The sequence below is a fragment of the Miniopterus natalensis genome, chromosome 18 (genome assembly GCF_054644295.1).
Source record: "Miniopterus natalensis isolate mMinNat1 chromosome 18, mMinNat1.hap1, whole genome shotgun sequence".
NCBI lineage: Eukaryota > Metazoa > Chordata > Mammalia > Chiroptera > Miniopteridae > Miniopterus > Miniopterus natalensis.
The window spans coordinates 38,806,629-38,829,220 of record NC_142098.1 but is presented as its reverse complement, the minus strand read 5'-3'; the positions used below and the strand labels follow the sequence as shown (position 1 = coordinate 38,829,220).

The following is a 22,592-nucleotide window of genomic DNA, read 5'->3' as shown; positions in this document are numbered from 1 at the left end:
GCTTCTTGTCTGTGCCCTGACCAGGGCTCTACCATGAGGTCTCTAGGGTCCTGCTGAAATAGTCCAGGGGCTTCCTAGTCCATCCCCAGAACCATCAAAGTGCCCTAGGGGCTCAGGGAAAATCTCCCCAAAGGCTTTTACCCATGCGTCCTATATCCTGCTTTAGCAGCCATCCATCTACAGGGCCCTGGATGGTTGTATTAGTGTCCTATGGCTGCTGTAACCCAGCACCATAAATCAAGTGGCTTAAAACAATACAGATACGTTATCTTTCAGTTCCGGAGACCAGAAGTCCGACACGGTCCACAGGGCTGGTTCCTTCTGGCAGCTCCAGGGGAGAATCCTTTTGCCTTTCCCAGCTGTGAGGCCACCTGCATTCCTTGGCTAGCGGCACTTTCCTCCATCTTCAACACCAGCATCTTCTCTCCTCCCTGACCCCTGCATCTGGCCTTATATTCATCTCTCTGATCCTCTGCCTTCCTCTTATAAGGACCCTTGTGATGACATTGGTCTCACCTGGATGATCCAGGATTATCTTCCCATTTCAGGATCCTGAACTTAATCACATCTGCAAAGTCCCTTTTGTCATATAAGGTCTCATATTCACAGGTTTTGGGGGATTAGGGCAGAGACATCTTTGGGGGACCCTTATCAAGCCTACCAGTCACGGAGGATGCCCTCCCTTGCCCCTGCAAGACAGTCCCCGTTCTGATCTTCTTTCCCTCCAGTTAGAATGGCCTCAGGGTTTAGCCTGAAACATTCCCCCATAACCTCCCTCCTTCCTGCTATAAAAGAAAAAGCCCTCACGGTCCCTTAATGTCCACTGGGAGTCCCTTGCGGGTGCCCTGGGGTCCTGCTATGTCTTCAGGGGCCATTTACGGCATTCGCTGGCTGTTTCCTATGGTAACCCCAGGGTCCTGCTCTAATGAGGTGTCTGTGCCCTCCAGATCCCTGGGGTCTTGTTACCACGTCCCAAGGGGCCAATCAAAAGCAATAGAAAGCCCATGGCCGGAGCAGTTACTAATCTGCTGGGCCCAATGCCAAACGAGAATGTGGGGCCCCTGTTCCGATTTTCAAGACCAGTCAAGCAGAGTATTAAGCCAAACTGAACAGCTGCTCCACCACCTTGGCCCCTGGGGTCTGTGTACCATGAATGTCCCCAGGGCAGCTCTGAGTTCTGCTCCCTGAATCGCCACCTAGACATCCACCCCTCCCCTCTGCACCTATACTATAGTGCCCCCTACTGACCCCAAGGGGCAATCACACCTGAGTTCAAAATCAAATCCTGCCTCTTCCAAGTGGGCTTCCCTGAGCCTTGATTTCTTTGCCTGTAAAATGGGAATAAGTGTGCCTACCTCAGGGGAGGGGCTTGGGCAGTCAAAGGTATGGCACAGGGCACAGTGGTAACACCTGCTTCCCCATCCCGGCTTTCTGTTAACTTCTCCAGGGTTGCACTAGGTTGACTGCAGGCTCTCAGCAGCCCCTGGATCTGTCTTGCTCACTCTCGCATCCCCAGGGGCCAGCACAGTAAATATTTGTGAATGAATGAAGGCAATACTGAATGGCCCTGGCTGGTTTGATATGCCCCTAAAATTCATTTGGTGTCAGTGTCCTATTAGGATGTTCCAGCAGAATCCATGCCCACCCCTGAAACAAGCTGTGGTCTCTGTTAGAACAGGTGCTGCAGTGTGAGACCCCAGTTTCCCCATGATGGGCTTCGGGCAGCACTCAAATACACTCACGGAAGCCACCCCAATTCACTTGGCCCACACTCCGCTCATAGCCTCACAGCGCTAGGGACCAGTTAAATGGATTCAGGTGCCTGCTACACAAATGATACTCATGGGCATAATGTAACTCAGTATTGCAACCACCAGGTCCCGTTACAGGACCCAAGTTCCCACTACAATCCACATAGCTGTGTCCTGCCCTAAAGGGACACCACGGGGGCTGCAACAGAATTTTCCTGTGGTGACTATGACAGGCACAGGGCCATCCAATCTGCCGTTTTCACGCCATGGGCCTAATGCCTGCTGTCCTCATAAACCCAGGGCCCTGCTATGAAACTGCCTGGAGCTAATTTCCCTGTTAGTGGGGTCTCCTATTAGAGGTATGCAACAGAACATTCCAGAAGCATCCTAAAATAGATTCAAGATCCTGTGACAAAACACCAGGGCTTCCACACCACCTAATACATCTGGGGCGGTTGAGCATCTCGACCTAGGATCCAGGAGATCGTGGTTTGATTCCTGGTCGGGGCACATGCCCGGGTTCTGGCTTGATCCTGTTGGGAGCATGCAGGAGGCAGCCAATCAATGACGACTCTCTCATCATTGATGTTTCTCTCTCTCTCTCTCTCTCTCTCTTCCTCTCTCTGAAATCAATAAAGATATATTTTAAAAAAACACACCAAAAAACCCTCTGGGGCCACCTGCTGAAGACTCTTGTCCTGGGGCCTGTGCAAAGGAACAAAGGGACTCAGGGCCTGCGACAAGTACCGCCGGGCCCTCCTCTAACAACAGGCTCAGGGCTTGGGCACAATTACTTCCTTATATCACTTACCAGAACTAGATCTACCCCATTAACACACGTGACATTTCACCCTCTCAATGGGGGCAGGGTGGCAAGAACCCATTTTACAGGTTAGGCAACTAAGGCTCTGTGGTTGGGGGGAGGTCACCTGCCCAAGGTCACACAGCTAATGAGCGGCAGGGCTAGAATTCAGAACAGAGCCTGTGGTCTTAATGTTTGTTTGGAGGTTTCTGCCCCAGTTCACAGCTTCCTGTTATTCTGTGTCTTGTCAAGCCTGCCCTGTGAGAATGTGGGGATTTAAGTTCAAAATTCACTTGTTCACTCACTTACCTAAATGAGTATGGAGCACTTACAACTTGCCCTACGCCCTGAGGATGCAGACATCCCTGCCCTCTGGGAGCTCAGATTCTGGTGCTCAAAAGGTAAATAAATACCTAGTATTGTACAGAATTTGTACACTAAATCTGCAAGTACATCCTAGGTGGGTCTCACCTGTCCCCATAGATAAAGCAGGCAAGAGCCACTGGGAGGATCAGAGATTTTGCCAAGTGGAAAGAGGTTAGCAAGCGTTAAGAGACTAGGAGTGAGGGAGGGAAACAGTGTTCCAGGAATAGGGCCCAGCCAGTGCGAAGGCTCAGAGGGGCAGGGATGATGGGGCACAGGCAGGCAGAGGGAGGGACTAGGGGCGGGTGGGAAGAGGGCAGGAGCACCCAGGCTTTGATCCAGGGTAGGTATTACATCTTAGCTGTCACACGTACAGTCCCACTCCTCTCCCAAGAGAGCTGTGGGGGCCCAGAGGTCTCTTCTAGGTCTTTGTGACCCACTAGGTGTCCAATGCACATCAGGCACCCCCTCATCTGTGACTAGGTAGCCTGACTCGATGGGGTGCCAAGGAGACGCCCCAACGACTGCTGGGAGGAAACAGGGGAGCTAGTCTGTTGTTGTTGTAAACAGAGGTCCTGGAACGGAAGCACCTGCTGGGGGGGGCAGCCTCAGCTCCCTCAGGGTCCAGGGCCCCCTCCCTCAGAGTCCCTAGCCCTCCAGCACGGGCGGGGCGGGCTTGCAGGCTGAAATCCGGGCGGCGCCCCCTTCTGACCTGTCCCTGCCCCTTCCTGCCCTCTCTGATGTGGCCCCACTTCCTCTGGCAGGAACCCCCGCCCTCGCTGAGTAAAAAGGAGCCGCTGGGCTTCCCTAGAGGAGTGGCAGTTCTCCTCTCCTCAAGGCCCTGTCTCCCAACCCTTGTACCAGTGGTATACTGTGGTCCCTGGTACAGGCATGGGGGTCAGGGACCTGGGGACCCCAGCAGCACCAGGCCATGAGGGGCGACTCCAGCACGTCCCTTCTATCTTCACACTTCCATCTCTGCTTGGGTGAGGGTCTCCCCCTTCAGATCCATAAGTCCTTGCTTCCTCCTTCCCCTTATCCTTTCTTGATTTTCTGGTCTTAACTTTGTCCCATTTCTGAAATCTGAGTCTGTCCCTGTTCTGTGTCCAGCTGAACCGTTGTCTCTCCTTATCTCTATGTGACACTCAAGGTTCCTCTTTTCCCGTTTTTTCTTTGCTTCTAACAGCCTTCTGCTGTTACCAACTGTCAACCCCTCCCGTCTCCCCTTTCCACTGTCTGGCCGTCAGCAGCCTTTTCCTAAATTTGCATGGCCCTGTCCCCATTTCTCCATCTCCTACTTCTCTCCTTGCCCAGGGCCCTGCCTGGTCTGTCCCTCCTGGTTCCGCCTCCAGGGGCTTCCTACCCAGTTCTGAGCAGCCTGCGACCCTGCATCACTGAGCTGCGCTCCAGCCCGGCCTCATTTTGCACCCTGCCCTCAAGGCCATTTCCTTACTTGGATTTTCAGGTAAGGGAAGTTGCCAGCATCTGAGACCTGGAGCTCGGTACTCACTGGGACTCCAAGCAAAGAACCTGCCCCCTCCAAGGAGCTTGCTCATCTACAAAGGGGCATGGTGCTCACTTGGGGAGGGGGACTCACAATGGGGAGCCCCTGAATAGCTCTCCCACTGTCAGGGAGAAAGGAAGGCCAGGTTGGGATCAAGGCCCTCAGAGTTCAGAGCCAGGCAGCTGTGACCTCAAGCCCCTTGAGTACGTCTGCTTCTTCCTCCCTCTCCCCAAGGAGGCCAGAAAGGGCCCAGAACCCAGGATCCTCCACCCTCACTCACTTCCTCCCCAGAGACTGGGGGTAGGGAGGTGGGAGGAAGCAGCTCAATGCCAGGTAGAAGGTGACAAGGACCAAAAGGAGACAAGAGAGACACAGCATCTTTAATACAGGCTGTCTTCGCCTAGAGGTGAGGGGGCAGGAGGCAGGATTTGGCCCCCATCCAATCCTTATATCCCAGAGGGTAAAAAAGAAAGCCAGCTCGGCCGGGCGTGGCTCAGCGGTTGAGCACCAACCTAGGATCCAGGAGATCTCGGTTCAATTCCTGGTCAGGGCACATGCCCGGGTTGTAGGCTCAATCCCTAGTTGGGGGCGTACAGGAGGCAGCCCATCAATGACTCCCTCATCATTGATGTTTCTATCTCTCTCCTGCTCTTTCTGAAATCAACAGACATAAAAAACAAAAACAAAAAAAAAAAACACCCCCTTTTTCTCATCAACCCGCTTAATTCCCAGGGATCATACCTCCCCCTGGCAAGGTCACAGATACTGGGAGCCTGGCCCATGATGAGAAAATAACTTTATTATTTGGGGCAGTGGGCAGGTATCGAGCCTCAGAACTTCTGGAACTGCTTCTTGGTGCCAGCAGCCTTGGTGACCTTGAGCACGTTGAAGCGCACGGTCTTGCTCAGGGGCCGGCACTCACCCACTGTGACAATGTCGCCTATCTGGACATCTCTGTGGAGGGGGAACAGTATCTATGTTATACTGGGGGCAGGGGAGTGTGAGGCTGCCCCAAGCAGCCCCTAGAGGAGCTTCCTTCGTGGTCCAGTTTCTAGTTCCTGCTGCCCCCTTGTCATATTTGAACATAAGCTACATGCAAGGCACCAGGCTATCAGTCCAGGACAGAGGATGCTCTGACCACACCTCCATTTCGGAGAACTGGAGGCTTGCAAGGACGGTGGCTCGTTTACAGCAGCCCTCCCACACCCCAGCCCCTCAAGTTTACTAACCCCACAAGTACTCAGGGTGTTAACACCCAAACCAAGTCCCATGTCACTCAAACTTGAGTGCAGTCCACGCCCTCCTCTTTGCCTGGAAGGGTGGCTGGCCAGGAACCCACTGTGCTCACCTGAAGCAGGGGGACAGGTGCACCGACATGTTCTTGTGGCGCTTCTCGAAGCGGTTGTACTTTCTAATGTAGTGGAGGTAGTCTCGGCGGATGACAATGGTCCTCTGCATCTTCATCTTGGTCACCACACCTGGGGAAGAGGGGACAGATTGTGGGTCAGGGTCCCTGGCAGCCCAGAGCATGCTGGGAGCTGGGCAGGGCTCTCAGGCAACCCTGCTTCTGGCATCAGTTCTGCCAAGTGGCTTTCTCAGCAGTGCCTGTGGCAGGCATCTGAAGACCATCGTGAAAAGAGACATCACCTGCCAGGGCCCCAGGGGCCAGGAGTGCATGTCCCAGCCCCTCCTCCCTCAGACCCAGAAATCCGAACCCAAGCCCTCAGACAACCCCACTCACCAGATAAGATGCGCCCTCGGATGGAGACATTACCGGTAAAGGGGCATTTCTTGTCAATGTAGGTGCCCTCAATGGCCTGAAGGAGTAAGAAAAAAAAGTAAGGCTTGACCAGGCAGTTCCTGAAAAAAACGGGTGGGGGTGAGGTTGGCCTCAGAGACAAACTACAATTCCCAGTAGCCCTCGGAGCGGACACTGAGATGGGGGCAGGGCAGCTGAGCTCGGGGACACGTGCACAGACAAGGGTCTCATTCTTTCTCCCGAGGGTCTGTACCTCCTTGGGCGTCTTGAAACCCAGACCGATGTTCTTGTAGTATCGCGGTAGCTTTTCTTTGCCGGTTTCTCCAAGCAGGACCCTCTTCTTGTTTTGGAAGATGGTGGGCTGCTTTTGGTAGGCACGCTCGGTCTGCAAGGAGAGGAAGCTGGTGGGCCCGGGGTAGGCGAGCCGAGCTGGAAGCCTTCCCAGGAACCCCTCCCAGGAACCCCTCCCAGGAACCCCCAGGTCCCCTCCGCTCCAAAGCCGGCCTCCTAGGCTTACAGCCCCAGAATTACCTCCTTTTAAAACGCCGGCCTCCAAGACCTACTGCCCCAGAATTACCTCCGAGAACACTCTTACCCCAGATGTCCCTCTGATTCAGATTAAACCCTAAACCCAAGGTTACTTTGGATTTTCGCTCTCAAACACTTCCCACCGCCTACAGAATTCACTCAAAACCCGGAGACACAGACTCGTTTCTCACACACCCCGGACACCGTTCGGCAAGGATTATTCCCCAAGACACAAGAACACCCACCCAGGAGTCACTTCTGGTCGAATACACGACTTTCAAGCGCGGAGCCCCGGGATCTACGAGGCGCTAATCCAGGTAACGCAAGACACGCGCCCTCGGCCCGAATTAACCCTCGGGAAATCGAGGGCGCCCAGAATTAACCCCCCAACGGGGACGCGGGGTCCCGCTCCGGGACACGCCCCCGGGGCCCGGGGAGGGACCTGGCACCGCGGCGCGGGCCTCAAGCACGCACCTGAATGTCCGCCATCTTCGCGGCCGCCTGAAAAAAAGAAAGCCGACGCAGCGTCCGGGTTTCCTTATCGACTGCGCAGGGGCTGGAGAGGAAGTGACGAAAGGGGACGGCGATTTGGGGCGGTGCCTTGAGCGCGACTCTGATTGACGGACAGCCCTAACCAAGCAGGTGATTGGGAGACTTGCACCGACGCCGCCATGATGACTGAGGGCAGAGGGGCGAGTGGGCTTGGTCTCGCGATAGTCTAGCCCTCGCGCTGCACGCGCTAGTTCACGTTAAGAAGGCGTTGCCGGCCTGAGCCCTCCTACGTTATCGCGAGAGTTATAGAAAGGCGGTCAGGTTTCCGCGGGCCGTAAGACCACGTGGGCAACTGGGGCCCGCGTGGCTGTGTCCGTACTGGGTTCCAGCGGGATAAGGTGGCTGCCATCTTTCTGCGTGGTGGGAGAGCGCGAAATCTGAGGACCGTGGGTGGCGCCGCCCATGTGAGGGGCAGGAGCTGCCCGGGAGGTTTTTCAGTGGGAGTTGTCTGTGTCCCATTTCATCCGCAGACCGTTCTGGGGTTTTCTGTCCGTAACTGTCCACTAGAACTTCCCGCTGTAATGGAAATGCCTCTATCTGCGCTTTCCAGTACCGTGGCCACTAAAGACCTGGATTTTTAACTTTACGAATTTTTATTATATTTAAAGTTATGTAGCCACGGGGCTGACGTCTGGGCAGTGCAGAATATATGAAATATAAATGCTACAAACTTACAATGTCATTTGAAAGTTCAGTTATTTAAATTTCTTTTACACTTGATAGCTTTGTGAATTTTGAATGATACGTTTTTCATTGTAGTTGTTTCAGCCCCTCGGGGTAGCATTAACGGGGACTTTTTCTGTTACAGAACCTTCTGCACTTTATAATTAACTTCTTGAAGAAAAAAGCAATTTCTGCAATTTTGAACGACTTGGAAAGGATTTATGATACTAGTTTTTTAAGAAGGCAGGGCCCACAGTTGTTATCAGCAACGTGTGCTAACCTAAATATAAAAGTTATTTAGAAAAAAGCTAAAAGAAAACGCGTGCCCCGGTGGTTTACATCTCCAAGTGGTGGGATTAGGTGTGATTTCCTCTCTGGTTTTTAAAATGCTCTATATTTTGCAGATTGTTCAGAGTAGCTGAGGAGATTTTGATGATAAGGGAAAAGCGAAGAAAATACTGCTTCACTCTGAAAGGGTGGGGGCAACTTAGAGCTGTTTAAGGTCCTTAGCTTTTAAACGTTTTTGAGCACAACCCACAATAGGAAATAGCTTCCCACGTTCTCATCAAACACCTCTCTCCTTTAGTCTCTGCCTCTTCCTCCGTCCCTGCCTTCCTTCTCCTTTCTTTTAACTCTTTCCTTTCCTTCCTGCAATACGCTGATTCGCCCCTTGCCCCACTTTCATTTGTATTCCATTTTATTTTATGGCTGGATAGATTTTTTGACCTGCATTGTGAACAGCCTTGGTGTCCAATAATAAACTTCAACCAACTCTAGTCATTACTTAAGGGAATATTCCCCAGCCTCTGCCAGATTTCAGACATTATTTCTCAGCATTTCATAACAGAAATGCAAATGCCAGTAGATCTGGAGACATCCCCACTGAGCACAGAAATGCCCATTAAAACAACACCCTCCCTTATGGCCCTCCCATGGACCGGTGTGCCCACAGGCTTTGGTTGGTGGTGGGCAGGTAGGCAAGATGGAACTGGAGCTTTGAAAACGTTCCTGCTCCTGGCCAGGGCTCCGATTCTCTGCATCTGTCCACCCAGATATTTCATTTTCCTTCTCTAATGAACGATGCTGAGTGTTTTCTCATGTGCTTATTGGCCATTTGTACATCTTCTTTGGTACAATGTCTATTCAAATCTTTGCCTCATTTTCACTTTGTCTCCTTGTTACTAAGTTTTAGGAGGTTTTCCAAACTTTCATTTTTTACATATATTTGGAATGTAAGTCCTTCAAAGAGAAATGCAAATGTTTCCTCCCAGCCTGTGGTTCACCACCTTCTTAATGGTCTTTTGAATTGGAAGCTTCGTTTTTTAACCATCCTGCTGCTTTGTTTCACCAAACTTTAGAATTAAGCACCTTGTCTTCGGTTACTTTTGGAGGCAGATCCCAGGAGTCCCAGGAGGGGTGGGATCACCACCCATGTTAGAGTGAGAAAACCTAAGCCATTGCTACCTGGGACATTTTGGAAAGATTAAGCATGACAATGGCATGTGTGGAAGTTATAATTTGCCTGTGAACTACCCTCAACTGGTCCCCTTTGTGCTGAGGTAAGGCATTTGAATACTGACTGAATTAGGAAATTACTTCTAAATATTACACACCAATCCCAGGGCAGCATGAACCCAGCTTCCTTTCCAGGACAGACTTGCCTGCCTTTGTCAAACCAGAGGGCTTTGTGTGGAATTCTGGGTCTGGCACCTACCATCTGAACCTCACCAGGGAAATGGGGACAGGCTCTGATGCAGGTGATGAAAGGTGACCTGAAGGGCTTATTTACCCTTTGGGGATTCATCCAGGCTAATCTGTCTAGTTTTGCCTTAAACTATGTTAAATACCCCATTTCTAGTACCTAGTTACCATGTGTGCAAAGTGTTTCTTGCCCATTTCTTTCTCCAAAGCAAGTGTGGCAGACTAGAGTAGCCCACCTCCAAGTCCCACAAATGGGGAGTGGCTTTAAAGTGCAGGCAATTCCATACCTTGCAGCTTAAGAGGGAGACAGCTTTAATAACTGGGCACCAGGCACCACAGGCCACAGTGGTTTGAGAAGGCTTCCCTAGGAAACTGTTGGCAGGTAAATCTCTACAAAGGTTAATTCTCCCATGAATGTCAGGTTATAAATAAATCAACACTTATCCGTTTATCTGTGGACAGACTCCAGCACAGCCTGTATTGTTAAGCCCCCTTTTCTTGCCAAGGGCCTGCCTTCATTGCAGACACACACTGCAGACGCCAAATTTCTTTAAAAATAATTTATTCATTTGCTGATCACAAGGTACAGGAACGTGCAAGTGCAATGCCTGGGACTCCGTGGCTGGCTGTCCCTGTCTGTCCATCTGTAAATTCCCTTGTACAGCGCCAGGTTCATCCTGCCCCCAAGCGTGTGCTACATCCTGCCAGCTACAGAGTATAGTATTTGACCATGTGGGAAGTTTAGACTTGAGTTTTCCAGGTTACTTGTAAATACTTAAAGGGAACTAGCTGTTCCAGCTGTTGACTTCCTAAAACTCTGAGTAGGTCACAAGCAAATTATACCAAACAGCTTAGAGCCATTTAAACTTTTAAAAAGGCCTTTTTCTTAAATAGCAGTGACTAAGACCCCTTCAGTGTCCCCAGCCTTCTAAGGCCCAGGGTGCCTGTGACCCCAGAACAACAGCCCCTGGGGATCTCCCACATCCCAGGGCGGCGATGGAGGAAGGGCAGGCCAGGCCAAGCATAAGGAATTAACAGTCAATTTTATTGGGCTCAGACCAGGAGTCCATGGGTCTTGAGGACCTCTGTGTATCTGTCAATTTTCTTCTCCACGTTCTTTTCAGCCTGTTTCCGCAGCCTCTGTGGGGATAGGACAGACTGTGGTCAGTGGCTGCTGCCTGGGACTACTCCCATCCCAGGAACCCAAACCCCACGGTGAAGGCCAGCCTAGGCCTTAAACAAAGCCCTGAGGGCAAGCCAGCCCCCTGCCCTCACCGTGAGCTGCTTTTTCTTCCGGTAATGGATCTTGGCCTTCTCCTTCCTCTTCTCCTCCAGAGTGGCTGTGACGGCCTGGTACTTCCAGCCAACCTCATGAGCCAGGCGCCCGAGATAGGCAAACTGGGGTAGGGGGAGAGAAGTGAAGTTACAAAGAACTGGGAGTCTGAATTGGGGAGAGGTTAGCCATGGGAGGGGCTAATGACCTTTCTCAAAGGATCCTGGAAACTTAACCCAACTTCCCCTCCCAATCAGAAGACACAACCACAGGTCTAAGGAGCTCGCTGCTACTCCTGGCATCAGCTAAGCCATTGGCATTTTCGGCACCGCCCAGTGGCATCCGCAGACCATCGTGAGAAAAAGCCATCATCTGCCAGTCTTGGGGGACCTAAAGTTCAGCCCCAGTGAGATCCCCATTTGACATAACCTGGAACTCACCTTCCGTGTAGGCTTCAGGCGCACAACCTTGAGGGCTGCAGGAACCACCATTCGCTTTTTCTGTTAGAGAAGGAGAGGGGCTTAGGGACCTGGAGTGAGGGACAGAGGGAAGAAGGCTGGCTGGGGCGGGTGTCTCAGCCAGTGCTGTTCTCATGAGGTTCAAACAATGTAGGTAACAGTGGATCATCACAGACACTTCCAGACATGTGGATGCCGTGGAGGGGACCTGGTCTCCCTTACCTTGTCATAGGGTGGAGGGATACCATCAAACACCTTGAGGCGGTCCAAGGCAGCCTGGCCTCGCTTGGTCTTGTGGGGCAGCATGCCTGTTGGGCAGAGGGACAGCAACCATGCTCAGAAGGGCTCCAGAAGACCCCCACAAAGACAGGGAGACAGGTGGCCTCAGATGGTAGTGCATGTGGAGTCATCTCATGGTTGGGAAACTCGAACTTGAGTGGGAGAAGTCCTCATCACTGGCCACCCACCTGGTCACCATCTGCAGCACCCAGGCCCAACTCACCTCGCACAGTCCGCCAGAAGATGCGGCTGGGGGCTCGGAAGTGGTAAGGGCCGCGGGATGGGTTGGTGTTCATCCGCTTGCGGAGGAAGGCTAGGTACTTCACTGGTGAGAGAGGAGAGCATGAGACCTTATAGTCCCCAGCCAAACGCTAGCTTCTTCCAACACACACCCACACTCCCAAGGGCCTATTCCAGAACTCAAACTAGCACCTCAACCACAGGTGGGACCCCTTTCAGAGTCTATGGAGTCTGAGCACCTCACACATGTCAACGTCTCTAGCCCTTCTCCCCTGCCATAACTTACGCTTATTTCTGTAGAAATTGCCAGAAATGTTGATGCCCTCACAGCGCACAACCACCACCTTCCGGCCTAGAGGGAAAGGAAAAGTGAGGCAATCACGGGAGGCCCAGGTCAAGAAGTCACCCACTTGTCAAATTACTGAGGAATTGTAAAGGGAGGTCCTCCCAGGTAAGGAACTGACCACCAGGCCTAGAAAGCCAAGGGTCCCGCAGGGGAGCCTCTTACCCCAAGTAACAGAGCAGTAACTGGAAGAGCTGGATTCATGCTTAAACGAAGTATTAGCCCAACAACAAAAAATTAACCCCAGAGCCCACCCCAGGGGAGGGAGTGGCTGGCAGGTCTCAGAGCGGTGCATGGGGTTGATCTCATGGTCGTGAGACTCAAACGAAAGATGGTGATTGCTGCTCATCACTGACCTTCAGTCACAGCTCAGTGTGTGTGTGTGTGTGTGGGGGGGGGAGGCCCTGTAGGCAGACTTACCCAGCAGTACCTGTTTGGCCACGATGGCCGCCAGGCGGCCTAGGAGATGGCCTCGGCCATCGAGGATCAGGACCTGCTAAAGATAGAATGAGGGCTTAGAGTAACCCAGAACTTTCCCCATTTCCCCACCCCAAACAACCATTGCTTTCTAATTGTTTCCGGTGCACCTTATCCCCCAGGATGCCTCCTATCCAGGTACCAGACCTAGGAACTAGGACCCAAGGCTCACTTTACAGACGAGGCCAAAAAAGCAACTGGTTGACTCGTGATTTCAATGAACGGGATAAGAACTCCTCTCACATCTCGGCTGCTTGAAGGGAAGGAATTTTTATGCCCAGATTATAGCTTCTTCATCAAGAGTAAAAGTCCCCACTCTTAGCGAGTGCTGGTTATATACGTTGTGATTGTTGGAAGGCAGAAAGGTACAGAATCTAAAGCCAGACTTCCTGACAATGTGACTTTGGGCAAAGATCTGCAGTTCTCCATGCTTCAACTTCCTCACCTGGAAGATGAGGATAACAATATCTGCCTCAGAAACACTGTGATCATTTCCCAATTACAGAAAATACAATGCAAACTGGGCCAGGCACACAGTAAACGCGGGGACATGATCCGAGACCTCTAGCACTTGCCTGGCCCCCAACTTGATTTTTCTTCCGTAACTAGAAACCCACCACATGAAGTCCACAAGGACCCCCTAATTCCAGAGTCTCCCCCCTCCCTCAAACAGAAGTTACACAAAGAGCCAGGGTGCTCAGGGGTGAGCTGCTGCTGCCTTCACTGAAGGCCAAGCGCTTAAGGGCCAAGGATGTCCAGGGCTGTGGAGCATTTAATTCCAGTCTCTGCTTTCAGCAACAGTACTTTAAAGCCCACCAAAAACAGAGGAAAAACCAATTCGCTCGTGAAATCCCCATAAGGAAGAACTCCGTGAAAGATTTCCGGGGAAGCCTGATCAGCACCCCACGGGTGGGGGTAAAGCACGGCCGTCTGGGAAGAGTGAAAGGACCCTCCATTTTGGCCAATCCTCGGCTTCTCAGCCCTCTCCCACGTGCTTCCCCATCGCCGGGAAAGACACGGGTCCAATTCAGCCAAGTACCAGCCCAGACCAAGGTAAACAAGAGCTAGTTTTTAAAATAGCTCTTCTTGGGCGGAAAGTCTCCATCGTCCCCCTCGGGGAGGAACGATGCCGCATTTACCCGGTTCTGGGACAAAGGCAGTATCTGTATTTCCCCTTTACAGAGCCTTCTCGACCTTTTTGCTCTCCGTTTTGCTCAATTATGGAGCTAAAGTTTTACTACACACATAGATAAGGGAAAAGGATCCAATCCCGTTCCAGCCTGGCTCCCACCCAGACCCTCGCTGCCCTAGCCCACGCGGAGCCCGCACCTGCCCCTCCGCCATCTTCGGCAGCCGCCTGGGAAAGAAGGACGTCTTGGCGCAGGGTTTCTTATCCCTTGCTACAGGGGGCGGAGGAAGTGATGCTACGCGGGATACGGGGCAGCTTTCTGTAATTTCATTGGTCAGTGTCGTGCGCGTGCGTATGGGAGTCCTTTAGAAGGCGGGTTGTCTTCTGATCGTCCAATCCGGGAACCGTTCCCAGAGGACGTCGGCGGCCATGATTGTGCGGGGCGATAGATCACGTGGGCTGGGCGGGGGCTCTGCTGGGGCGGGGCTGTCCGTCCTCGGCCGCCATGTTTTTGAGGGATTGCTAACCTCTCTTGCGCACAGAGCCCAACGTGGGGGGAAGCGCCGTTTCCCCTCGAGCGACCGCAGACGGCAGGCACGTGGTGGCCCGTCCGCGGTATCGGACGCCTCTTAAGGGTTCCTGTAGTGCTGCCCCCGTCAGAGGGCATATCAGCCTGCACTGAGGCTGCCCGTGTCTCCCCCATTCCTGGTTGTGACTCTGCGGGGCCCAGGAAGCCTCAGAAAACAGGCATCGAATGAAAAATTGCACTCACTGAAAAACCAAGACTCCAACCCAAATCCGCCCACCAACAGACAGGCCTGACCAGAGCTGGTAGAAAAGGATGTTTATGTACAATTTCCTGGGCACGAGGGCTTTGCACAGAGCGGGGCCGGCGGGGCCGCAGCCAGTGCCGAGGGCTGGCATTGCCTCCCTCCCGGGGACAAAGTGACAGCGCCGGTGCCGCAGAGGAAGGGACCGGTCTCTAGCTGACTTCCTCCGAGTCCCGGCTCCGTGTCCTCAGGCAGGTGACTCCTCTCTCTGGGCCTCAGTGTCCTCTGTAAAATGGGGCGACAGATGCGTCTGTCTCACCGGGCTGTGAGAGGAGCCGTGGGCAGAGGAGGGGAGGCCGCAGGCTCCGGCCCTTCGCAGACTCGCCGCTGGAAACAGCTCCCGGCCCAGCCCGCGCCCGGGTGCTGGGGCCTCGCTGCCCCGGAGGCTCCTCGGCAGCGGTGGACACGCCGTAGGTCAGATCGGCGCCCTGGGCGGGGAGCCAAGGCCCCAGCCACGGTCCCAGCCGAGTGAACGGCGAGCCGGTGCACCTGAGTTTTACATTTTACCTAAATTGAACTTAACAGTGTGGTTATTGGGAGAGTGGTAACAGGTGGGCAGAGACCAGTCGGAAAGAAAACGACTCGATGTCTATTACTTCTCAAGAAAAATTGTAATAAAGGACTGTTGGGCAAACGAATGCCGAAATGAAGTCATTACACTTAGAAACTGCCCTGGCCGGGTGGCTCAGGTGGTTGGAGGGTCATCCCGTGCACCAGTCAGGGCACATGCCTAGGCTGCAGGTCCCACCCCCGGTCGGGCGAGTCCAGGAGGTGGCTGATCTCACAGGAGGTCTCCCCCTCCCCCCCCTTCCTCTCGCTCTAAGATGAATGAAAACATATCCTTGGGTGAGGATTAAAAAAATAATAAATTTAAAAAATGACCTTCGATTCAGTTACTGGAAAACTATGTTTCAAACAGCTTCAGCAGGTGAATCTACTTTTGCTGCTGCTCATTTCATGAAATCTAAGTACAGATCAGGTATTTGGATTAAAATGTGGCATCTGAATTGAGATGTGCTGCGAAGGCAACATTTCCACTGGGTTCTGCAGACTTGGTATGAAGAAAGGATGTAAATAAAGTATACCGTTAATATACCGCTAATAGATTTTAAAAATATTGATTACATGTTGAAATAACATTTTGGATACACAGGGTGAAATAAAATATTTAAAGTAAACCATTTCTCCTTTTTAAAATATGGCTATTGGAAAACTTAAAATCCTGTGTGGCTTGTGTTCTATTTCCATTGAACAGTGTTGCTCTAAGGGCTTTGCACGTGTCACTTCTCTTTTCCTCTGGACAACTCTATGGTAGAAGGACTTTTATTAGTCTTTTGGAAGATAAGGAAACTGTAGCAGAAGAGTGACAGGCACAGAAGCCAGAGCCAGATGCCCCAGAGTCAAATCTTGGCGGTGCCACTCACGAGCTGTGTGACTTTTGGGAGATTATTTACCTCTCTGTGCCTTGGTTTCAGCCTCTGTGAAATAATGGTACCGGCTTCTCAATTAAGTGAGTGAATTTGTGGGATACCTCAGCACAAGGCCTATGTCACTGAGGCACTATATGTGCAAGTGATTACTGAGAAATGTTTCTAGGTAGGTCCCTCTGGGCCCATCAGGAACCCCCTGGAGCCAGGCTCCTTCCTCTCTCCCAACCCTTCCTCCCTCTCAACTCCCTTTCCTGGCATTTGAGGCCTAGATTTTCCTGTCAAGTTTCTCAAACCCCCTCCCACACTGGCCCCAAGCTAGCCAGTCACTGGAACATCTTGAGCTTTTTCACACCTGGAGGGTGGCCCCCACCCTGTGCTCCAGGAGGCCACTCTCCCCTGGCTTCCAGACTCCTGCATCCAAACATCTCCCTGGGGGCTCCTCAAGCCCACAGGTCTCCTCTGGGCTCACTGTCTTTCCTTAATCTCCCCCTTCCCCCAGGCTCCTCAGTCACTGGGCTGGACCCAGGGTCGTCTGTGCCACCCCCAAGCCTTTCAGGCTCCAGCCCTGTTCCTCCTGATCTCTGACTCTGCCCCTGCCTTTTCTCCAATCCCATAGTCCCTGCCTGGCTCAGCCCTTGTCCTCTCTCCCAGCCTCACCCAGCCTCCTCTTTGGACTCCAGTCTCTCTCTTCCAGTCTGTCCCCATCATGGCACCAGAGGGGACTTCCTGCACCCAGAGCTGACCCACCCCTCCCCTGCTCCCAGCCTTCCACACACGAAAAGTCCAGGGTCCTCAGTTTGGTGAAGACTCACTAAGATGAGTCAGTGCTCCTGGGGCCTGGAGGTGAGGCCACCCCTCAGCCCTCCCCAGCCCCTCTGCCCACCCTCTGGCTCACCTGCTCCCCAGGGCAGGGCATCCTCCGCCTACTCCTTCTCCAGTTCAGGCACCAGGCAGCCGCCAGCAGCATGAGCAGTATAAGGGCCCCGGGCAGCAGCAGGAGCAGCAGGGAGCCCCGAGAGGCAGGGAGGGCTGTGGCCCCCAAGGCCAGGGAACTCATCGAGGGCAGCGGGGTGGAGGAGCCTGAGGGGGGAGAGGAGCCTGGGTGACCAAGGAGAAGGGTCAGGCCAGGGAAAGGCCTGCCTGGTGCTGGCTGTGTGACCTCAGGTGGGCTGCTGGCCTCTCTGTGCCTGTCTCCTGATCTATAAAATGGGCACAATCATTATACCTACACCCTAAGGTTGTCACAAAAATTAAATGAGTGTATGTACAGAAAGAGCTTGGGACAGTGTCTGGCACACAGGAAGGTCACATGTTTTATAGCCGAACAAATGTTTATGTTTATTTGTGTTTTCCTCTTCTTCCCCTGATAGCCTGTGAGCTGCAAGTGGTGACAGGACTCTTATGTCTTATCTATCCCCAGAACCAACTACTAGTGCTCATTAAATAATACTATAATAATTTAATTTACAGAAGTTTCATACTGGAATGAACAAATAGATAATAAACAATGAAAGATACAATGTGAAGCTCTGACGGCTCTCAAGGCTCCGCACCATCTGGTCCGCTTCCTTCCCTCTGTACCCTCAACTCCCACTCTCTGCCCCTCGCTGGCTCCAGCCACAGAGGCCTCTGTATGCAGGTTTCTGCCTCAGGGCCTTTGCACTGGCTGTTCCCGTGTTCCCAACTTTCAGTGACTTTCCAACCAACCACTTTAGACCATGATTCCTGTTTTAATTGCCTGCATAGAGCTCCTTCCACGCAGATATTCTCCTGTTTATTTGATTGTTTGCATATTTATTGTCTGTCTCCTGGTCAGGGTGCCCCTCCACATATGCATGGACTTGGGGTCTTGTCTAGGTTGTGTGTCCAGTGCCAGGCACCCAGGAGATGGTTAGTAAGACATGGTTGAGTAAATGAATAGTTATAAATGTAAATACAAATGACAAAGCTCAATATGAGTGAGAAAGATTGGAAATGTGGGGAGAAATTGAGAAAAACGTACCTAGAGTAAGAGTTTTAAGTACTGCTTTCAGAACTTGACAGATCTAGTGGACAAAGTTTACAAGGACAGAGAGACTGGATAACATTGATAAGGTTGACAATATAAAAATCCTGAACAAGAGTGAATTTACCTTTTTAAAACGGCTATTAGAAAGTATACGCTAAAAGAAAAGAAAAAAGAGCCCTGTCCCGTGGCTCAGTGGTTGAGCTGTCCCTGTGCACAAGGAGGTCGATGGTTCGATTCTAGGTCAGGGCACATGCCTGGGTTGCTGGCTTGATCCCCAGTAGGGGGCGTTCAGGAGGCAGCTGATCAATCACTCTCTCATCACTGATGTTTCTATCTCTCTTTCCCTCTCTGAAATCAATTTTTAAAAAAAGAGACATCTTTTTAAAAAAAAGAAAGTACACACTTAAACAAGTGGCTCTCCACACATTGTACTTCTATGGCACAGGGCTGCCTTACAGAAACTGGCAGGGATTGTCATCCCTTCTCAGAGATGGGTAAACTGAGGACCAGAGAGGGGAATGAACTTGGGGGAACACGCCCAAAGTCACGCAGCCCATGGGAGTCGGTGGGGTCTGAGATGCCCTGTGCAGACGGGTGCGGGGCTGTGAGGGTGGAAGAGGAGGGGCCTGGGAGGGCTGGGAGCCTTTACCCGGCTGGCACTGCAGCTCCAGGCACCCAGAGAAATTCCAGCGGGTGATCCAGGGTTTCAAGGACACCAGCTGCTCGGAGATGTCCTGCAGGAGGTGGGAGATGTTGGTCTGGACGAAGCGAAGACAGCTAGGGAGGGGCTGGGGGCAGGGGAGGGAGATGTCACCACCATATCACCCCCTGCATCTCCTCAGGCCAAGGGCCTTCCCTGCCCAGCAATGCCCAGCAACTGCCCCTGCAAGGCCTGGGTGTCAGAGGGAGAGTTTGGACCCCTGCTCCCCCTGGTTGCTAGGGGGAAGCATCCTTAGCAACACCCAGCAACAGGGCCCAAGGAGGTCTGGGTCCAGGGGGCATTTAGATGCCCTCCTCCTGGTTGCTAGGGGAGAGAACCCCTTAACAACACCCTGCAACAGGGCCTAGTAAACTCCACGTTGGTGCTCTGGGCCCAGACCCCTCACCACCCTCCAGTGCTTGGAGGAACGTAATTCCCCAGTAACCCGCCCCAGCGAGACTGGGGTTCCAGCTCCACCTCCCTGGAGTTGCTCCAGAAAAGAAATCTCCAGTAAGGCCGAGTTGAGCTTCGTTTCCCATTTCCTAGGAAGGCATCTTGCTCCCTTCACTTGTCCCCAAGTTCAGGGCTGACCTGGAGGGCACATAAGGTGACAAAGTGTATCTCGGTGTCCACTGCCTCCAGCAGCTTTTCCATCTGGGACCCAGCCACAGTCTTGAGCTGCTCCATCCAGCGCTGGGCCAGGACGAGGCGCCAGAAGGCCCCGCAGAGCTTGTCCTGGGGAGAGACAACCAAGCTCTGGGTTTGAGGGCAGAAGGGCTGGGGCTCTGGACTCCTGGGTCTGAGAGGAGAGGGGCTGGGGGCCTGGGCACCTGGGTCTGTGGGAGGAGGGGCTGGGGGCAGGGGCTCCAGGGTCGCAGGGCAGGAAGGGTAGGGTCGGCAGAGTAGCCCCGTCGGGTGAGGAGTCGCTTTCCCACCCGCACCCCAGGCCCCTCCCATCTGTGACTCACGTCCTGCAAGTTGGAGGCGACAGTGACAGGGTAATCCTGAAGCAGGTAGTCAGACTGCGGGAGAAAACAGGTTCAGCTGGGCTGAAGGCGGGAGGAGAGACCCTGGGAGAGGGGGACAGGGCGCCACAGAGACAGAGACCCAGACGGGAACTCGGGCTCAGGGCCGGCCTGAGCCTCCGAGGGGCAGCAGAAGAGGTGGGGCGGGCGCTCACCAGCTTGCCGATGGCGTCTCGGAAAGTGGAGGAGATGGGGCTGTGGCGGAAGGAGCAGTCGGGGGTCCCACAGAGACCCGGGCTCAGCAGCAGCAGCAGCAGGGAGATCTGTGGGGAACGGGACCTGTCGGGCTCCGCACCCCTCCCTAGGCTCTTCCCTTCTCCTTTCCCAGGGCTCAGTCCACTTCAGTTCCCGGCAGCGCCTCAATCTGGCCCACGGGTGCCCACCTCTGACCCTTTGTCCCTGTTTTTCTTTCCGTTTCTGTCCTATGCTGTCCAGGTTTCAGTCCCCTTTGCCCCAGCCCCCCAGCTTTGCCCAGTGACCTCCGTCTCTGCTCCCTCTGCCCACCTCTTCTCTGTCCACCTCTCTGCCCCTTTGCTCATCTCTCCCACTTCTCCTTCCATTAGGTCCCCTCTGCCCCATTTGTACCCACCTCCCTGTTTCCTCCCCTCACCCCGTCCATCTTCCACAGCTGTCCATCTCCCTGCACCCCATCCATCTCCCCTACTTCTGCCCAGCCCCTTCCAGCCCTGCCCATCTCCCTGCACCCCTGCCCATCTCCCTGCACCCCTGTCCATCTCCCTGCACCCCTGCCCATCTCCCTGCACCCCTGTCCATCTCCCTGCACCCCTGCCCATCTCCCTGCACCCCTGCCCATCTCCCTGCACCCCTGTCCATCTCCCTGCACCCCTGCCCATCTCCCTGCACCCCTGTCCATCTCCCTGCACCCCTGTCCATCTCCCTGCACCTCTGTCCATCTCCCTGCACCCCTGCCCATCTCTCTGTACCCCTGCCCATCCCCCTGCACCCCTGCCCATCTCCCTGCACCCCTGCCCATCCCCCTGCCACTGTCCATCTCCCCTACTTCTGTCCATCCGCCTCCACCCCTGCCCGTCTCCTTCCACCTCACTGCACCTCCCCACCTGCCTGCCCATCATGACACTGCCCTCTTCCCCCGCCTTGTCGCCCAGTTATACGCACAGTTGGGCTCCAGGCTGGTGCCAACACTCTCATCTCCACCGGAGGCCCCTCATGCCTGTGGCCAGATCTTGGCAGGGACAGAAGAGCAGGTCTTGTGCTGACACGCCCCAGCCCGCTCCTCGCCCACCCCTTCACCTCCCCGCCCCTCCCCGGGCCCTCTGATGTGGCTGAGTTTCCGCCTCCTTCTCCCTCGGGTTTCCTGCACGCGCCCCAGTTACGATGAAAACTCCTCATCTCCCCTTCTAAGAACCCCGACGTCCGATCCCCGGAACCCTCCCCAGGCAGGGGCCCAGGAACCTGACCCCCACTCCTCCTCCCTCAGCCCCAGGAGGGGCACCCCAGCCCCGCCCCTCGGGGACCCAGAGCCCATTTCTCCTCCCGCACCAGGCAGGCCCCAGCTGGACATGGAAGGGGCCACGCCGGGTGACAGCCAGAGATCGAAAGTGAAAGAAAATTTTGGAGGGGGACAGGGAGTTGGGGTGGATCTGAGGCCAGGAGCGCCACCTGGTGGTGACAGGTGGCAGCTCAGCCGCGAGGGCGCTGGCCCAGGAGGGCTGAGGTGGGGTCAGTGGTCAGTTCTCCCTGGCAGGAAAGACGGAGTGAGGAGCTGGGGCAGGAACCCCGATCTGTCGCCACATAGCAGCAATGCACACAGGGCGAGGAGGAGGTCGCCCTGAGCTCTTCATCTCCTCCTTGAATTTTAGCACCCCCCCACCAGATGCTGAGGCCCAAAGCCTCGGTGTGGACTTTTGACTCTTGGCTTCTCACTGCCCACGTAGTCCAGTCCCTCAGCAACTTTGTTGGCTGTCACAATGTATCCAGAGTCCGTGCAATCACGTCTCAGCACCCCCGTGGCCATCACCTGGGGTCTGCTACCGTCTCCTACCTGAATACCACTGTGGCCTCCTCTCCTGGCCCCAGCCCTCACCACCCCCAAACCCCCACTGTTTGTTCCTCATATGCAGCCAGAGTTGCCTCCTGCCATTCAAATGGAAAGGCTAGGTCCTCACTGTGACACACACACACCTGTAAGATCTAGCCCGGTTCCCTCTCTGCCTTGGCCTCCTCCCTGTGCCTGGGACAAGCACACTCCTGCCCCAGGGCCTTTGCACTGGCAGATCCCTCAGTCTGAATGTCCTCCCCCCAGATACCCGCATGGGTCATCCTCCATCTCATTCAGGCAAAGCCTTCCCTGATCACCCTTTTTCAAATTGTATCCCTGCTTTGCTCTTTCCCTTGTCACTCATCACCATCTGACATTGGGACGGCGGCTCCAGGACTCTGCTGGGTCTCCAGCACCTAGGACTGTACTTGAATCAGAGCAGGTGCTTAATATTTGTTAAATAAATGAACAAGAACAAATGGATCCTGGCCTCTTTTCTTCATTATTGTTATATAAAAGAGAAGGTATCTGGCCTGGCCAGCAGGGCTGTGGCTGAGCATTCACCCGTGAACCAGGAGATCACGGCTGATTCCCAGTCAGGGCACATGCCTGGGATGTTGGCTCGATCCCCAATAGGGGGCGTGCAGGAGGCAGCTGATCAATGACTCTCATCATTGATGTTTCTCTTTCTCTCCCTCTCCCTCCCACTCTCTTTGAAATCAATAAAAAATATATATTTTAAAAAAAGAAAAAGAGA

At 53.7% G+C, this 22,592-nt stretch overlaps 3 protein-coding genes and 5 non-coding genes across 9 annotated transcripts; all 8 read right to left on the bottom strand.

Moving 5' to 3' along the window:
* Window positions 1-4,779: 4,779 nt before the first annotated feature.
* Window positions 4,780-7,269, bottom strand: RPS11 (ribosomal protein S11). Its single transcript, XM_016206054.2, has 5 exons — window positions 7,182-7,269; window positions 6,433-6,564; window positions 6,162-6,237; window positions 5,769-5,898; window positions 4,780-5,374 (listed from the first exon to the last, which is right to left on the bottom strand). Exons 1-5 carry the CDS (start codon window positions 7,194-7,196, stop codon window positions 5,251-5,253), a joined length of 477 nt encoding a protein of 158 aa, XP_016061540.1. The 5' UTR covers window positions 7,197-7,269; the 3' UTR covers window positions 4,780-5,250.
* On the bottom strand, window positions 5,985-6,072 carry LOC148091086 (small nucleolar RNA SNORD35). Its single transcript, XR_015716076.1, has one exon. It is a non-coding gene; the product is annotated as a small nucleolar RNA SNORD35 (small nucleolar RNA).
* Window positions 7,270-10,168: 2,899 nt separating the features above from the next.
* RPL13A (ribosomal protein L13a) lies at window positions 10,169-14,058 on the bottom strand. Of its 2 annotated transcripts, none has more exons than XM_016206056.2 (8): window positions 14,023-14,058; window positions 12,637-12,709; window positions 12,160-12,225; window positions 11,857-11,958; window positions 11,577-11,662; window positions 11,337-11,396; window positions 10,899-11,021; window positions 10,169-10,763 (listed from the first exon to the last, which is right to left on the bottom strand). In XM_016206056.2, the coding sequence occupies exons 1-8, from the start codon at window positions 14,035-14,037 to the stop codon at window positions 10,677-10,679; spliced, it is 612 nt and encodes a 203-aa protein (XP_016061542.1). In that variant the 5' UTR covers window positions 14,038-14,058; the 3' UTR covers window positions 10,169-10,676. The 2 variants fall into 2 exon arrangements, with proteins under 2 accessions (XP_016061542.1, XP_016061541.1); XM_016206055.2 differs by having other exon boundaries at window positions 12,637-12,712; window positions 14,023-14,052.
* LOC148091085 (small nucleolar RNA SNORD35) lies at window positions 11,189-11,273 on the bottom strand. The gene has a single exon (XR_015716077.1). It is a non-coding gene; the product is annotated as a small nucleolar RNA SNORD35 (small nucleolar RNA).
* Window positions 11,464-11,533, bottom strand: LOC148091084 (small nucleolar RNA SNORD34). The gene has a single exon (XR_015716074.1). It is a non-coding gene; the product is annotated as a small nucleolar RNA SNORD34 (small nucleolar RNA).
* On the bottom strand, window positions 11,733-11,817 carry LOC148091083 (small nucleolar RNA Z195/SNORD33/SNORD32 family). Its single transcript, XR_015716058.1, has one exon. It is a non-coding gene; the product is annotated as a small nucleolar RNA Z195/SNORD33/SNORD32 family (small nucleolar RNA).
* LOC148091082 (small nucleolar RNA Z195/SNORD33/SNORD32 family) lies at window positions 12,492-12,575 on the bottom strand. Its single transcript, XR_015716059.1, has one exon. It is a non-coding gene; the product is annotated as a small nucleolar RNA Z195/SNORD33/SNORD32 family (small nucleolar RNA).
* Window positions 14,059-14,667: 609 nt separating the features above from the next.
* On the bottom strand, window positions 14,668-21,403 carry FLT3LG (fms related receptor tyrosine kinase 3 ligand). Its single transcript, XM_087827446.1, has 8 exons — window positions 21,337-21,403; window positions 20,953-21,019; window positions 19,971-20,078; window positions 19,759-19,812; window positions 19,382-19,525; window positions 18,740-18,878; window positions 16,978-17,162; window positions 14,668-14,877 (listed from the first exon to the last, which is right to left on the bottom strand). The coding sequence occupies exons 2-8, from the start codon at window positions 20,983-20,985 to the stop codon at window positions 14,668-14,670; spliced, it is 873 nt and encodes a 290-aa protein (XP_087683572.1). The 5' UTR covers window positions 20,986-21,019; window positions 21,337-21,403.
* Window positions 21,404-22,592: the final 1,189 nt, after the last annotated feature.

Bases quoted from the DNA above. Each gene is read 5' to 3' on its own strand.
- RPS11 (XM_016206054.2), bottom strand. The intron at 5,899-6,161 runs GTGAGTGGGGTT...CCTCTTCCCCAG, and splicing joins CCGAGGGCGCATCTTATCTG to GTGTGGTGACCAAGATGAAG. The intron at 5,375-5,768 runs GTGAGCACAGTG...CCCCCTCCACAG, and splicing joins CACCTGTCCCCCTGCTTCAG to AGATGTCCAGATAGGCGACA.
- FLT3LG (XM_087827446.1), bottom strand. From the start codon at position 20,985: ATGAGAGTGTTGGCACCAGCCTGGAGCCCAACT. The intron at 19,813-19,970 runs GTGAGCGCCCGC...TTTCTCCCGCAG, and splicing joins GAGACGCCATCGGCAAGCTG to TCTGACTACCTGCTTCAGGA. The intron at 18,879-19,381 runs GTCAGCCCTGAA...CCCTGCCCCCAG, and splicing joins TCACCTTATGTGCCCTCCAG to CCCCTCCCTAGCTGTCTTCG.
- RPL13A (XM_016206055.2), bottom strand. The intron at 11,663-11,856 runs GTGAGTTGGGCC...TCTGCCCAACAG, and splicing joins CTTCTGGCGGACTGTGCGAG to GCATGCTGCCCCACAAGACC. The intron at 11,022-11,336 runs GTGAGTTCCAGG...CCCCTACCCCAG, and splicing joins GCCTGAAGCCTACACGGAAG to TTTGCCTATCTCGGGCGCCT.